Below are 17,212 nucleotides of genomic sequence, written 5' to 3'. Positions count from 1 at the left end.
AATCCATGTAAAAGAAATGCAAAGCCACCGATGTTAGAGTAACAGAGTGGCAGAGATTTAACATTTAACACAACCAAGGGTATGGAACAGTAAAGCACATGTACATTTTAACCACTACATTTGTAGTGGAAACACTTTTCCTCAATTTAATAATGTGTAAAAACATGAACTTTAAAAAAAAACAAAAAAAGAACGACGGGCAGCATAGTTTCCAGTCGGATACTGTGAAATGCAGTAAATAACCAAATTAAATTACAGTATATTTAAAATGTGCTCGTTTTTTAAAACAGTTTATTACATTTAATTCTGTGATACGGTTATTTACTGTAATTTCACAGTATCATCCGTTTTACCGTTTTTTACAGATTTTTTTTTTACAGTATATCTAGATATTATAACCATGTTTCTGATATTTTTGAAGGAGATTTATGTCGCTGGAAAAATGCATGAAAACTGCACATCTGGCAGTTGGGGCTGAGTTATGTGTGTATATGTGTACAGTATAAACAGAATTTATATATGTAACACCAGCAGTGGTGTTTCATGATATTAATGCCACTCCCTCTCCCATTGAAACATCTGGAGTTATTGATTTTCTGTCTTCATACACAAATTGTTGGTCAGTTTGCCTGAATCGTTTTCTTTTGGCTTCCCTCCTACTGAAAATGACGATGTTGATGACCAACGGGAAATTCTCACAGCATCTACTACTTTAGATGTAGACTGACAACATATTTCTGCTTTACAAACTTAAAGGGGCTGTTCTCGATATTCAGAACATTAATGTAGCAGCAAACAAATATTTTCTATGTGAAGATATAAACAGCGTCCTGAGCAGAGAATTAGACGGTCTGGCTGTGCGTGCATGTGACCGTGAAAAAAAACTGCGTTATTTCACATATTTGGGTGAGAGCCGTGTGGAGGCAATCCTAGCCCAGTTTTTCAGTATTTTGAGAAGAGCACCTTAAATATCCAACTTTTTTTTTTTTACTCTGTCTTCTCTTTTTTATAATAACCTTAAGTAGAGTTTTCAGTCCACAGACCTTAGAAAGTAATCGGATGAAATACCTCATCCTTTGGTTCATTTTTCAGAAAGTGTCACTGAAGCGAGAACAAAACAATATAATCTGGACTGCATAAGGTAGATGAACACTTGAGTGTTTCTGCTCCTGCAGATAAAACAATGCATTAGAAGTGCATTATGACCCCTTTTATTCACTACCCTGAGTCAATATGTAGGATATGAAGTAACTTTAACTCAGCACTTTAAGCACCTTACAGAGGCACATTTCAGTAAATGCCTCCCACAACGCATGATACTTCAGGGTCTTCAGCTGATGTCCTTGTTCATTAGGCAACTTCAGCAAAGTGTTCGGAAATCCCTAAAGTTCTTGGATCAGAAACATCTAATGTGAACTATACACTAATTGGGATCCAACTTCAGCAAAATCATTAATTATTTTTTACCATCTGTAAAGTCCTTGCTCCATCTCGTCAGCCTGAAGAAATAAGGATGTTGGGGATTGGTGGCGAGATGAGAGGCAGCGATGCGTTCATCGTCAGACCGTCCTTAAATCAAGATACAGACAAGAGCAGTTAAGAGTTACACTGCTGATCAAAGATTGAGGTTGATGTGATGCTAATGTAAGCCAATTGAAATGATACACCAGTGCTTTTGCATTCACACATGCACAATTTCTGATGACAGTGTTGTTTCGGGGCTAATGGTGTGTGTAAACGGTTGCTTTGAAGATGATGGTCCTGACAGAACTTGGAGTGAAATGAGCTGAGACCTCAACAGACGGCTAAAACAAAATGTCTCACTGTGACTTTTAATCTTTTTCTCTCTCTCTTCCCTGGTCCGCCATCTCTTTTCTTCACATATCTTAAAATGGAGGTCTACACATTGCTCTATTACATTTGTTGTTTACAGAACGCTTTTTTTCATGCCTTCATGATCTATAAAGAGCTACATACTTGAGTTATTGAATCAATGTTATTTATAAAATCAATCATCCTCCCTTCACTTGCTGTCTTTTGGTCTCACTTGGTATTTGTTTTCAATTCTCTTCTCTTCCAGCACAGTCTTTTTTATTGACTCCTGGGACTTGTTCTCTTCAGCTTTTTATCACTTCTCCTTCTCTCTTCTTATCTTGTCTCTTTGCCTCTCTCCAACTCTCTGGAGAGCCTGGCAGATTATTTCAGTGCATGAGACCAGATAATCACTCTGCAGTCATTATGCCAGGTTTTCTCTCTTCTCTGTCTGCTGGATCTGTATTGATGTGGAGAAATGCTCCGTCTTTGCAGTTGGACATTGTTCTCTAAAGCCTAAGACTTCTCCGTATGGCAAACGGAGCCACAAAACGCTTGTGAATTTTGTGAAAATTATTCTATTGATTGATCTGTTAAGAGCGCAGAGATACTTTAAGTTCACAGTACATGGTGTGTTTCAGTGTACATTAATTACTGTATGAATAAGCAGTAGCTCCACAACAATTCATCTGTACATGCTGTATTCCTGAAGTATATTGAAAGAATCCTACTGTTAAATCCTACTGTTAGCTGTCACACTATCATGTGCAAACTTCAGACCCTGTAAAATGACTACAGAAATTTATACACACTCTCATACAGCTTGACACGTGCACCCTCTCTGTGTTTTGCCAGTTTCATGCCTGCTCATATTTCAGTTTTTGTGTTGTCATTGCTGGCACATGTAAACTGTTCATGGAGTCTTTTTAGACAGATGAAGTCTGCAGGACTTCAGCTAGACTAAACACAAGATTTCAAGGTTTTAAAAAGAGGTGACCAGGGCCAAGCTAGTGGGTCCAGCCCTCTTGTTCAGATCCAACAATGCTGATTTTGAAATCGGAAAATTCCATCTGAAAGTGGAGTGAGATTCCTGCCAAGGAATGCCTCACGCCTTGAAGCGAGCCCATAACATTTGAGAGATTGATGTTACCTGAGAGACATTTATGTCTTCGCTGCATATGTGTGCATTGGTCTGTCCATTTGGAAGAAAGGGAGAAGTGAACTGATGGATAGAATAAAATGTGGTCCACTACTAAACTCTTGTAGGATTCTTCTTAAACACAGGTTTTTTTATTTCTCTAAGTAATCTTAATTTGCTCACCGTTGCCACATTTAAAGGGTTTAGATTTTTGAAGTGGAGTTGTATGAGGTACTTATCCGTAGTCTTGCAGTAGTTGGCGGTTGGCACACCCCCAGTTTGGAAAAGCAGACAGGAGGATGGGCAAGTAACCTCAAGTAAAAAGTACCAAAGTCATTTACAGAAGAGCCATATGGCTGAAATGACTTTACACCTGAGCGTTGTCAGCTATGGAAATGTTTTTTCTTCTAAATAAAAACACATTTATAAGTGAATAGAATAATGTATTTCTCTTCAGCATCCTTTTCTCCTGCAGTTAAAAATGTAATTTGGACTCATGGCTCACCCATAACAAAAAAAATACATTCTCTTCTGCTGCTTTCTAATGTTGTCTGTCTGCGCTGGCTGGGCGCCACTGTATACTATCCATATCTTTTCTCTGGAGATGGTTTTGTGAGTTCATCACATAACGCAAAGAAGAGAAAATATAGCCACTGCTTTTTCACTTGGTTATTGAAGATGCAGCACCCATTATGTTAGAAGACCAGAACTATGTATTTTCCAGAAGATTGTGTTACCAAGAACGCATCATTTCAAAGGTTACTATGTGTGAAGTAATTCTACTTTGTTGTGTGGTATTACTGGATGCCTACTAAGTTTTTTCTATGTCCTGTGTTTGTGTGTTTCAGGTGGAGTGGATACAGCAGCAGGTGGTGAAGAGGAGGATCAAGAGGGATTATAAGCCAGCCCCGCCCCTTTCTCTGACAAGCCCCGCCCACAGCAGCCCGGCCCAGACCAACATATTCTATAATGACGCCAAGTGGAGCAGTATGTGGTACATTGTGAGTGCACTGTATATTCGTACTAAATAAATCTCTCTGTTTGCATGTTTACTGCCCCAAAACAATAATATCACAAATTCTGAGGCAAATAGTATAAACAATTTAGGGTCATCAATACATCTATTCTTCTCAGAGGATTGCGTGCTGTTATCCAGTTTGTGGGTCAAAGGTCAGTAGAGGTCATGGCATGATCCTCATTACCGCAGGGTCAGTGGAGCTTAGGGATTTATGTTTGTGTTTTACTGAATGAAACAATAAAAAAAGCCATATTGACGACATGTCCTCAATTTGAAAATGTATAATCCCAGGTCAGGGGTAGAGTCAGGCTATGGCAATATTAGGATTTGTCACAGGAAAGGTAGAAATATACTCTGACAATCTCAGAGAAGCAGAACTCAGTGTTCACACATAAATTCACAAAGCAGAAATTTGGATGCGTGTGTGTGTGTGTGTGTGTGTGTGTGTGTGTGTGTGTGTGTGTGTGTGTGTGTGTGTGTGTGTGTGTGTGTGTGTGTGTGTGTGTGTGTGTGTGTGTGTGTGTGTGTGTGTGTGTGTGTGTGTGTGTGTGTGTGTGTGTGTGTGTGTGTGTGTGTGTGTGTGTGTGTGTGTGTGTGTGTGTGTGTGTGTGTGTGTGTGTGTGTGTGTGTGTGTGTGTGTGTGTGTGTGTGTGTGTGTGTGTGTGTGTGTGTGTGTGTGTGTGTGTGTGTGTGTGCGCGTGCATTCTCTGCTCTGTCAATTTTTAACTCCGTTTAGATAACTGAGAATACTTTGACCAGAGGTTTTAAACATATTTTTCTAGAACTCTCTGAACTTAATGGGTGTTTTCAGGTTTACTGAGAAATAAAAGCTTCTTCAGGACATTTCTAACAAAGCACTTCGCGTAGCTTATGGTTCGAATCAGTGTTTTTGTCCATTTGTGTATTTTTATATGTAATTTTAAATAAATCAAGAGACACATGAAATTATAAGTGAGTTAGACTTGACTTTGAATCACACTGAAGCTGCATAAAAATGTCAAACAACTTGGATTTAAGTGACTTGTGAGAAGTTTGATTCTGTTGTGAAAATCAAATCCAATTTATTTTAGGTAGAGCAAGACCGAAAGCTCAGATCAGCCGATAACGGCCTATCAAAGACATTTTGGTCTCTATAATGATAATAATCTGAGCCTGTCAGTTGCAAAAACAAACATATTTGGTGGACGTACATTGACTGTGCAGAGTTGCCTCGCTGGGATACATGGAAGATTGATTCGCAGCGCTCATGCTCATTCCTGGACCAATTTCAAAAAAAGTTGTTGAGTCCCTTACACAGAAATACAATGGGAAATAGGTTTGGTTGAAACAGAAGGAAAAATACCAAAATCCCCCTTTAACACCATCATGGATGTCTTCAATCACAGAACAGCTAAGAAAAGTTTAATAGTACCTTTGCATAGTCATGTCAGTGCACAATCTAAACCGAAAACTTCTGTTTTCATTCCAGCTCAAATATTTACTTATTCTGTCTAAAATCGATATTTGCCTCAAAAGTCCCATATTGGTCAGGCCCTAATTTTAGGTATCGAAATGGCCTTTTGGCATGAACATAAATATCAGCTTGTGGCACATGCAGTGCTTTTGTGTGATTTGTCCTTATATGGAAAATGCTTATGCTGATACTGAAAATTATGCATCTACAAGACCCTGATGTGTTTGTTTTGTTTCTCCCCATTCCCCTCTCCTTTATCACCTTCTCTCTGTCCAACTGCTGCCACCATCTCTCTAGCACTGTAACGACGACGTCCATAACTGCCAGTCGGACATGAACATCATGGGGGCGTGGAAGAGAGGCTACACGGGTAAAGACGTGGTGGTGACCATACTAGATGACGGCATCGAGAGGAACCACCCGGACCTCTTTCAGAACTACGTGAGTGTGTATGTATGTGCGTGCGTGCGCGCGTGTGTGAGTGTGCGTGTGCGTGTGTCGTAACACGTCACACGCATTGATTGACGTCATCGCGATGTGTCGCTTTGTTTACAAATCTTTCCATAGACCTCAGAGTTTTTGTGCATCTTGTCCAACTGTTTTTGAATATTTTCAATTGACCAAATCTGCAGTAAACACTCCACCTCCGCATCACACCAATGTGAACCTTTCGCCGCCATTGTTTTAAATGTCCGCGCATGGTCCGTCCTTCTTTTTTCTATGTCTGAACAGGCGCACATAAAATGACGTCAGAACCGCCATAGGCCTCGTGCTCGTACACGTGTGCAAGCTCGTGCTCTTACATGTGCAAATGTGCTTTACAAAAGCCCACATACGGTACGGTTGCACTCACACGGGTCAAACGAACTAGACTTTAGCCGTGAAACGTGCTTGGACACGGTACGGATGGACAGTGTGCGCCCTTACTCTGTGCATGCAGAGGTATGTCTACCAAGGCCAGATAGTTAGAGTAACTTCTTGGCCTGAGGCAGCAGGTGTGGACATCAATCAACTGCAGATAAAATGATTCACACCTTGTTTGACAGCGCCTGCACTGTTGTTATTAGCTACTCTTAATGCCTGCATTTGTTTATGCCGAAGGGCAAGCGGTGCAGATTGAGTTTGCTCTGATTGCATTTGATTGAGAAAACTTACCTTTCCTGTGAATTTACCTGTTGGATGTTTTCTCTCCCCTGATCATTATTGCAGCGGTCTTTTTGGTATTGATGTACTTGTTTTGACCTCTGTGTATCCTACAGGACCCTCAAGCCAGCTTTGATGTCAATGGCAACGATATGGATCCCATGCCTCGATATGACGCAACCAATGAGAACAAGTAAGAAAAAAAATCTATACCAGATCTAATGGGATGGAGACATTCAGTGTTATTATTCAATTATTTTTTCAATATGGTTCAGGTAAAAATAACTAAGGGAAAAATGTGTCTTTGGTGTTTGGGGGTTACAGTCAGCCCAATGCTCTTCTCTGTATTTTTCTGATTGATCTTTACCAGAAGCCATTAATGTTTGTGTTTGCTGAGCCCTGACCTTGTTGTGGGTGTGATGAGTTACATTAGTCTATGTGATTGTGACATTTGTGGGTTGGCTGTGGTTTTTCTGTTTGAAAGAATTGGTGTGTGTATATGTGTAAGCGAGTGCATGTATGTGTGTGTGTGTGTGAGAGGAAAAAAAGAGAGGCTCGTTGTCCGGGCACTTGCCTTGATTTTTGGTGTGTATGTGTGTGTGTTGGGCTGCAGCAGCCCAAATGCTTTGGCAGAGGCCCAGTCCCTGCTGGTAATGCATTGTCTTAAAGAGACATGAGGCCTACAGATGCAGCTTAATGGACTGGTTTCCTTTTTAAAGCTGAATTTGTAGTGACCTATAGTGGCATTTGTGTGGACAGAAATCTGGTTTGGACTCTTTAGCCAACAAATTATATCTTATGGGATTAACAAACTGGAGGTAATTTGAGTTTAAGCTAAATACGAAGGCCACATGTTCCTTGAGAATAGGGAGTCTGATGGAATACATTTGGAAGATTGGTGTGTGGTGGCCAGCAATTTAAAACTGGTCCTCCTGCCAGAAAGCCAAGAAACACAGTTAGATTTCCGAAGAATAGTTCTAACTTTAGATCCGACAGGCTGCATGTTGTTGTTAAACCATGTCTTGCATGTGCAACAAAAATGATGTAATTATTGTGGATTTTAACCTGTTGTTGTGCACAAGTGGTGCCAACAGCTGTACTTTAATTGTCAGCAGGAGGAAAAAAGCAAGCAAGAAGTAACATATTTGGATGCACCAGCAACTATTGTGTCTGCTGATTTTGAATATTTTACACTGATAATCCATCACAGATTTCATGTCTGAGGCATCATAGTTAGTTTTCAAAGGGTTTTAGCTCTGCATCAGGAATAATCTCTGTCTGTGCATGTGCGTGTGGATGCAAACAGGAAACAATTCGTCTAACGTACTCTGCAGTTGAAAATCATAGATATACAAGTTTAAAATACATAAAATACTTTGTAGGAAGAACAGCCAGAGTCCAAGTCCAGAGATTTATTTGCATTGGCCGAAGATAAGGTGGAATTGTTACTGAAAGTAACACATGAGGATAAGGCTGTAATGGTGGTGGAAAACATGTTGTGAGTTGCTCATCATCACTCATCTTCAACCACTTATCCGGGGTCGGGTCGCGGGGGCAGCAGCTCGAGCAAGGAACCCCAAACTTCCCTTTCCCGGGCCACACTAACCAGCTCTATCTGGGTGATCCCGAGGCGTTCCCAGGCCAATGTGGAGATATAATCTCTCCACCTGGTCCTGGGTCCTGAGTTGTTGCAACACAAATTCAGAGACTTACTACAGTTGTGCCAGGAGCATTATCCATTGCCAAAGGAAGCCATGGCAAAGGGAAATGAGTACCAACAGGAAGGATGAAATCACAAATGGTATGTCTGCCTACTTAACTGATATAACTGACTGATTTGGGTGTCTACGTCATTGTTTCCAAGGGTCCCCAGTTTTGCCCGTCCAGACTCAAACACCCTGGAATTTTCAAACCTAAATGGGCTAAGCAGCATTTTCAACGCAAGAGTAGCGTGGAAGCAAGGCATTAACGTAGCAAAAGATATGCGTTTTTTAAACGAAGAAAGCGTGGAGAAAATGTCTTTTTGTCAACAAATTAAAAACTACAAAGGCTCTCAAAAGTAACTATACTTAATACTTTTTTGATACTATTTGTTTAAAACGATACGATCTCTGTTAATATATATATATATATATATATATATATATATATATATATATATATATATATAAATATATATATATATATATAAAAAACAGATCTACAATCAGTTTGTCAAGCAACAATTTCATTATTGCCGTCGGTTCTTTTTTCTCAGTTATCCTACTTCACGAAAACAGTAAACATAAGATTTTCTACTTTGCTTGTTGAAGGAGGGAAACACAGCTTTAAAAATAAATAAATTATATATTTCTTGTTTAACTCTCTGTTTACCACAGAGAGTCAAATGTGAGTTTAAGTTTTCAAATGTGAGCTTTGAAAGTTTCAGCAAGTTAAAAAGTGTGTGTTTGTTTTTGAATAACTACTCTGTGTGAGTGTGTATTGTTCCGACATACTATTATCCATTGGTTCTGGTCGAAACAAGTAGAGATCCTTGAGCGCCTGTGACACAGATGTGTGGAAAATGGAAAATACAGGCAAACACAAAGACTGCAAAGACGGCCAGACAGACGATTTTATGGATTAGTGGAGTGAAGTGAGCTGAGTGAAGACTGTTGAAGCGTTTTGAAAGAGGGAGCCAGCAGTTTGGCTCATTAACTGTGACAAAGGGGCCTATCACTGATTTGCAGCCATTTCATATGCTACTTTTTTTTTTAACCCACACAGTTTCACTTGTGTATACTCATGTGTAAACTCATCATGCCCTTCAGAGGATTTAATGCAAGATTTCTACAAATGATATCACATCTAATATCTAAACTGGATATGTGCTCTGATATCTGTGAAATGAGGAAAGCCCAAATCCTGTTAAATGGATAGTTTGGCTATTTTTTGGGGTTGTGTGAGGTACTTACTTCATAGTCAGTGCGTGTTACCTACAGTAGATGACAGTTAGCATGACCCCAGTTTGGAGAAACAGACAGGAGTAAAACACAGAAGCTGAGCAATGTAAATGTATTTTAGCTAAAAAGTCAATTTAATTTTACCTTGCAGTCAAACAGCGCTTTCTTCCAGTTTCCAGAGAAGTTTCCCCTTTCTCTTTTGGGCGTTCAGTCTCCCTCTCTTTTGTCTGCTGTCATCGATGTTCCAATCACTCATTTTTTATTTTTTTGTACTATTTATTCCATGAAAGCCTGAGTCAAACTTCTGGTCTGCGCCGTAATACAGTGCACAGCACAGTTGCGTTTGTGCGTAGGAGATACGTTTAGAAAATGTAGTGCCAAAGGAAAGGGCAGTCTGATGACAAGGTAAAGTGGTGAAATATTCTAAATATAGCGTAGCCTACACTTAAACTGAAATTGAACTTTTTAGATGGGCCTTTTTTTTCAAAGTGACGAAAGTAGGTTTTACAGCAACTGCTGCCCCCATCCTCAGTAGCTTCTTTGTCATTACTCCTGTGTGTTTCTCCAAACTTGCGGCGTGCTAACTATCTACCGGTACTATAGGCAATACTAACTACAGTTAAGTAAGTCATGCAAGCCTTCAAAAAAGCTCTCCCAAGTATCTTGAACACCAGTGATCAGGGTGTTGTTGACATCATAGTTTTTTTAGGAAATTAATTTATTCACTTTCCTACTGGGAGTAGATTTGAAAACTGATGCCAGTGTTAATCTGTCTGTTAAATATGAAGCTACCGCGGCATAGCTTAGCATACAGTCTAAACACTCTGTTGAAACAAAACAGACAACAATGGCCGAACATGTGAACAATTATGATCACCTCTAACCTCAGTTAGACACCTTTTTTATTGATAAGAAATAGGTCTTTGTGCTAAGCTAAGCTAAGCTAACCGACTGAGGGCAGTATATCAACAGACATAGAAGTGATAGCAATCTAACTTTGGGCAAGAAGGTGAATATGCATATTTCCCAGAATGGCAAAAGATTAATTTACACGTGTTTGCTCTGATTTCAATGTTATACAGTATAGTTTGTGTTTTGGATAGCCTATGTCCTTTCCCCTGTGCAGTTTCCCCCGTGTGTAGGCAGCACAGGAAAAAAGGTCAAGCTAAAGTACTTTTGTCAGGTGGGAGGAAAGGTTGCAAAACACTCCACTAAGTTCATGATAAGTTAAAGGAAATTGCACAAACCCTGGAGGAGTAGCTTATGTTGTGCATTTCACTGTTCATTGCAGAGGTGTATCCATGCTCCCAGGGTCCTGTGTTCCTCAAATGGTTTTATTTTCTCATTTATTCCTTTTTCCTCGCGGTCAGATGTTCAGTATGTTTCCCTGGGTCAATATGTTGACATTGCCCGCCTACAGCCAACAGCCAACTTAACGTTATACCTCCTGAAATTTAACACCATCAGATTTGCCCGCAAGACAGTTTTCTTGACTTTTGCCATTTATATCTCCAAGACAGATTTTTAACATTCAAACTGCATTTGAAACATCTATCTTCCTTAATTTGTTTGCAATTAGAACTGCAAAGATAGCCCTTACAAATCTCTTATGAGGACCCTGGGAACATAGGGATGACACCTTCAGTATAATGCACCAGTCAAGATGAAAGGGAGGAAAAGTTAAGTCAGAGATATATAATTCCTACTTGTGGGCATTTTTATATGATTTAATAGCAGTTAAAATACATTTTTGATGAAGTTGCTGAGCATGGATGTTACACCGTAGCTAAGTGAGGACAGTAATGCTCAAATATTTTTTCAAACCTCAACCTGATCATGTTCTTAAATAAATGTTAACTTAAAATCATCAAGTTACTTTGAGACAGTTTTTACCGCAGGGCTTCCCCGGACTTTAAAACTTTCCTGCGTCCTTCCCGGGGGTTTGGTTAGCTAGATGCTGGGTTTCCATGGCAGCGGTCAGAGCTGTTTCCGGGGGTATTGTGATGCAGATGTTCTCTGCAGGAGGTGTGTGTGTGTTCGTGTGTGTGGATCCAGAAAGTGGTGTTTTTAAGAAGGCGGAAGGTACAAACATACTCATGTTTGTTTACGCTGGTTGCTGACCTGGGACGATTGTCACCACTGCAGTTACTGGTGGAATGTTACCCTGGTGTGTGTGTGTGTGTGTGTGTGACACATTGCGAAAGACACTTTTTGAGTTAGTTGAAACAGAACATCAGTAGAAAATTGTACTGAAAAAAACGATTTTTTAATGATGGCTTTTGTATTCAGATTTGTTGTATTTTCACAATATACTGACAGCAGCGGAAAGGCAGAACTGAGTGCACCTTAATATCTGTTTGTTTATCACAAGTTATATTGTTATCAAAATATTAAACAGCGTTATTTTCCTCATATCATGCAGCCCTATGTTGGACATTGTTTTTCAGCTGCATGCTGTACTGGGAAAATGCCAGTGTGTGCCTCTGTTTGTGTGTTTGCTCATTTGGGGATCATTGGCATTGAGGATGTTGACTTTTCTTCCGTCTTTCTTCTTCTGTTAGGCCTATGAGGAAAAAACAAGATTTATAGAAATGTTTATAGTGTTTGCTACATTAGTAAGACTTGTTACTCTCAAACAGTCTTGTTTAGGATTGCATCAGCAGGAATGTGTGTTTACGTGTAAGTGTCCTTGCTCGTGTATACATGTGTGATTTGTGTAATATCATTCCCGCTTTTTCCTCAGACACGGGACACGGTGTGCGGGTGAAGTTGCTGCAGCCGCAAACAACTCCCACTGCATTGTGGGAATTGCCTACAACGCCAGGATAGGAGGTGAGTTATATTTGCCTGCAGTATAATTCAGACCAACCTGGTGTAACTACAATGAACTTTGTGTTTTCAGTTTATCTTTGTGTCACTGATTGATCAGACAACAATCACTTCCTGGTAGACAGCTGGCAGTTTATCAACATCGAGGAGATATTTGAAATCGAAAGCATCAAACATGCATTTTAGATGAATGAGATTAGAGTATTTCCAGTTGTTCCTCACCCCTGTTTGCTCAGCGCCTCTGAATTGTTTGCATGGATGCAGGGGTTTTCTAACCGGAAGTTTATGTAAACACACATTGTGATTGGGTACAGAGATCTTGTTCCAGAGATTTGCAGACATTAAAGAGGAGCTATATGTTTTATTTAAGTGTTTAAGAGCTTCTCTAATACGATCAGGTGTTATTTGGCATACAGGCATATAGAAATATACATAAAATACATATAATAAACATATATGTTATGTACAAATACTTGCTAATGAATATATTGATTAGCCTACTTAATGACATGGGTTTAATTTATTATGGTTAAGCTAGACTTTTTACTTGTTCTTAATTGTTAAACAGTTCATATACAGAATTCAATATACAGGTCATATATGAAACCAGTTTGTGTATTGTAGGTGTGCGAATGCTGGATGGCGATGTAACTGATATGGTGGAAGCCAAGTCTCTGAGTCTCCAGCCGCAACACATAGACATCTACAGCGCCAGCTGGGGACCTGATGATGATGGGAAGACCGTGGATGGACCAGCGTCTCTGGCCAGGCAGGCCTTCGAGAATGGCATTCGCATGGTGGGCATATGAACACACCCTTACAAACAGATCCACACACAAACGAACATGTGCTTCATTACTCAGTCAAGACTTTGACGTTTGTATTCATATGGAGAGAAATGATAAACACACACCAACAAACAAAAACTTGAAGCAGATATGTGTGTTTCCCTCTCATATACTCATATCCCAAAGTCCTCCCTGGCAATCTCGACCTGTGAAGCTCCTCCGGACATTAGACAGCAGCCCTGCTTTATTAGCATATATTAATTTACATATTCATAGCTTATTTTGCATAATGACGATCTGCCGCTATGTTGTTGACTGAGTGGAGTGGAAAAGCTATAACGGATGATAAGCGGGGGCAAGTCATTTACTGGTCACGTCTCAAACACACTTACATTTACAAAGTCTGCAACTACTGGCTTTCTGCCATTTGGTTTAGCAGATGTAGACCTTTGAGAAAGTGAGACAGAAGCTGAAAACTTTGACGTGAAGGTTGAGTGCCTGTGGCATGTTACAAAAGAGACGGAGGGGAAAATGGACTGACAGGACCGGGAGTGTGAGTAGAAGAGAGACCCTGCACTCCTGACAGGCTGGCCTTTTAAGAAGACAGAGGTGAGGGAGATATCTGTCCAACTGGTACGAGTTGGGTATGTGTCTGTCTGTGTGTGTGTTTGTGAGGCTGAGTGGAGATGTCATGCTTGTGAGTGTAACATGTACCTATGTGGCACTCTGAAGAGACAGTTTATCACAGAAATCCGAGGTGTTGGAGATACCACTGACAGCTGTGGAGGGTTGAACTCTGCTTGTGTTGCTGTATGTGTGAAAAGCTGCGGTGTGTCTCTGTGTTGCTAATGCACAACACTTTACTTCTAAGTGTTTCTAATTAGGCTAACCCTGTCTGGACACCCAGTATATAGCTAATCATAAATGCTAAAAGGGGGGGGGGGGGGGGGGGGGGCACTCATGTTAAAGCACGATCACGGATAATCTGGGCCAGGTCCGAGTAAAAATAATAAAAAAACAACAAACACCTATAGCAATATTAAAATAAATAAGATATTCAATTTACAATTGCATATTAGAGAAAAGACAAGTCCATCTCACTGTTACCTCTCCCTCTCATTCTCTGTCCCCTCCTTTCTTTCAAAGCGCTCTCCATCGCTCTCATATGTCATCATATGTCATATTTGCTCCTGTCTGACCCCCCTCTCACTCAGGGGCTCAACTCACTTGTCGCTGCCTGACCGAAGCCCACCTTTGAGGAACTCCATTCCACCTTTTATATCTGTGTATGTGTGTTATGTGAGTGTGTCTTGACAAACTGTGAATCACAGTGTCAGTCAGTTTGTCAGTTACTCTCATGCTGTCTCCTGGCTGAACTTTGCCTTCACAACTCGGTCGGTCATTAGCAGCACTGTAACCAGTTCAGTGTGTCTCCGTCTGGCCTGTGTGGTGTAAGTCTGCCAATTTTGGAAGTATAATGTGTAATTGAATAGGTAGAGTCATTGGCTTGAGTCAACGTGAAGCTCAGTCTGAGCTGGCACTGGCCTCTCAATTAGCAAGATCCTCCGTCAACATCTGGAATGAGTTTTTATTTAATTTCATATATAACCTCTTCTGGAAACCTAGATTTAAATATTAAACAGCTGCCTGGCTGAACATGTAATGGGCCTCAGTTCAGCAACATGTTCAGACAAAACCTGGTCAAATACGAAACATACACCAAAAATAATTATAAAAACTCAGTTTTATTTTCAACAACACAAGAGTAAGAAATATTTATTTATTTGCTATATTTATATGTTGTGGAAAAGAAACTACTGACTTGCCATGTATTGTTTTGTGACTTTATTACTACGCTTCCTTTCATATTTGTGTTCAATCCTGTCAAGCCACTTTATTTATATAGAACATTGAAAAACAACAGATGTTGATCCAAAGTGCTTTCCAGTCAAGGCAGATAAATAAAAAGTGCCTCAGTAGAAATACAATGTACAATAATAAACAAGTAAAATACAAAAAGAATGAGAATAATACAGCACAAAACATCAGAAAACAGCAGAACTAAAGCCATTAAAATAAAGAGGTATCGAGAAAAGCCAACAGCAAGAAAAAATAAAATACTTTTCTGTCATTCTTCAAGTGTTTAAATTATGTTTGTGTATTTAACATTTTCAAAAAAACATTTGTAAGTTAACAACATTGACCATAGTGGATGTATACTGAACTGACAGAAACAAAATAAGTCCCATCCACAAGGATGCAACAAAATGAAAATATTAACAAAATAAAACACCAGTAACACCACATGAATAAAGACTAGGAGTCAAAGATTAGAAAATGGTGTTCTAAGAGTATGTTTAGGAAAATATTTGATGCAGCTATTGCCTTCAAGAATAAAAAATAAATACGACATACATTGACATGATTTCATCATTATTTTCAGCCCAGATGCGTAAAAGAACTCGTCTCTTCTGCTGCTGTGTGAACAAGAGATGGAAATGCATGGAAAAAAAACACCAACACAGAATGACACTCAACTTTTCAAAGGACGTAAATCACCACTATATTTTGCCCAGTTGAAACCAGTTGATTACTGAACTGGGATCAAATCAAATCACATCAGATGTGTTGCCAGAGACTGAGGACTTACATCGTCTCTGATCTTTTCCAGCTCTCACTGTTGCTGATCTTTCCAACTTTATACAGTGATATCTGCAGACTGAGCATTGAACTTGCTACTCTGCCTTCTGACAGAAATTAAAAGAACATTAAAAAAAAGCCAAAACAAAGACTGGTGAGGAGTAATTGCTTCTAAGTGCTAAGACATATCTGCAGCCTCTTACTGTATCCTCTCTGCATCTTCTCCTGACAGGGGAGGAAGGGGCGTGGCTCTATCTTTGTGTGGGCTTCAGGCAACGGTGGGCGTAGCAGAGACCACTGCTCCTGCGACGGCTACACCAACTCCATCTACACCATCTCCATCTCCAGCACGGCTGAGAGTGGACGAAAGCCGTGGTATCTGGAAGAATGCTCGTCCACACTGACCACCACCTACAGCAGCGGGGAGAATTATGACCGAAAGATTGTAAGGACTGCAGTTTGTGTGTGTGTGTGTGTGGTGTAGATTTCAAGAACTGCTGCTGAGTGCGTACGCACAAATAAGTGCATTGATTCTTGAAAATTGCAGGGCCAGATTGCAAATTCCTCCTTCACTGATTTCAAAGTTGTAGCAGGGTGTTTTATTTTTGTGAGACATGAACCAAATAGACTTGCTATGGTAGATCTCCCTGTCCTAGATTCATTTACATTGGATACTGCCCATTAACTTTGCCATGTTTGCGTGTGCATGTTGGTCCATTGGTGTGGCCCAAAATTAACCAAATCACTCCCATGATCCACTGGGATGGACAGTGACAGTTGTCCACTGTGAACTAGCGTGTCTGGCAGTGTCTTGCTACATTCCTCATTCTGATGCTACAGGCGCACACACACACACACACACACACACACACACACACACACACACACACACACACACACACACACACACACACACACACGCACACAGTGTGTGTGTGTTCCCTCAAACGTTTTGGTCCAGGAAAGGTCCTTTGATGAGGGCTCAGACTGGAAGTTTTCCAAGCTTTTCTTGGCTGACTGATTGTCAAGCTGTCTGACTAGTTGGCTGTCCGTACAATCAAAGCAAACATGTTTTACTACTCCTTATTCCTTCTTATTCATTGTCCTTTGCGTCTCCTTGGGTTTGAAATAATTCCTTGAATAGTTGGTGGAAACTGGTGATTTGTGTGTGAGTATCTGTGTGTGTGTTATCTGTAGTGAAGCAGTGTATCAGAGATGGAATGGGATTTTAAGGTGTGTCTAAATCCTCCTTTTCCTTGTGACTTCAAGCTTTCTCTCTGTCGGTTTCTTTCTTTTTTTCCATCACTGTCACTATTTTCTCTTCTCTTCCTCTAACTCCACATCTGTAATAATCTATTTTTCCTTTTCTTCGTCTGTTTTTTTCTGGGATTTGACTTTGACTCGTGTCGTCTCCCTTCATTCCTGTAATTCCTCTTCATCTCTCTTTCC

The 17,212-nt window shown here is 40.1% G+C and overlaps 1 protein-coding gene across 2 annotated transcripts in view; it reads left to right on the top strand.

The window, feature by feature from the left end:
- Positions 1-17,212, top strand: part of pcsk5b (proprotein convertase subtilisin/kexin type 5b) — a 57,456-nt gene that overhangs the window by 11,809 nt on the left and 28,435 nt on the right. For both annotated transcript variants that reach the window (XM_083912978.1, XM_083912977.1), the window contains exons 3-8: positions 3,799-3,951; positions 5,719-5,862; positions 6,681-6,757; positions 12,250-12,338; positions 12,960-13,132; positions 15,996-16,208. In XM_083912978.1, the coding sequence (XP_083769104.1) occupies positions 3,799-3,951; positions 5,719-5,862; positions 6,681-6,757; positions 12,250-12,338; positions 12,960-13,132; positions 15,996-16,208 (849 nt within the window). The remainder of the gene's footprint in view (positions 1-3,798; positions 3,952-5,718; positions 5,863-6,680; positions 6,758-12,249; positions 12,339-12,959; positions 13,133-15,995; positions 16,209-17,212) is intronic.

The sequence above is a fragment of the Echiichthys vipera genome (assembly GCF_963691815.1).
Source record: "Echiichthys vipera genome assembly, chromosome: 4".
Taxonomy (NCBI): Eukaryota; Metazoa; Chordata; class Actinopteri; order Perciformes; family Trachinidae; genus Echiichthys; species Echiichthys vipera.
The sequence above is the reverse complement of the archived record's forward strand: the minus strand, read 5'-3'. Positions and strand labels throughout refer to the sequence as shown.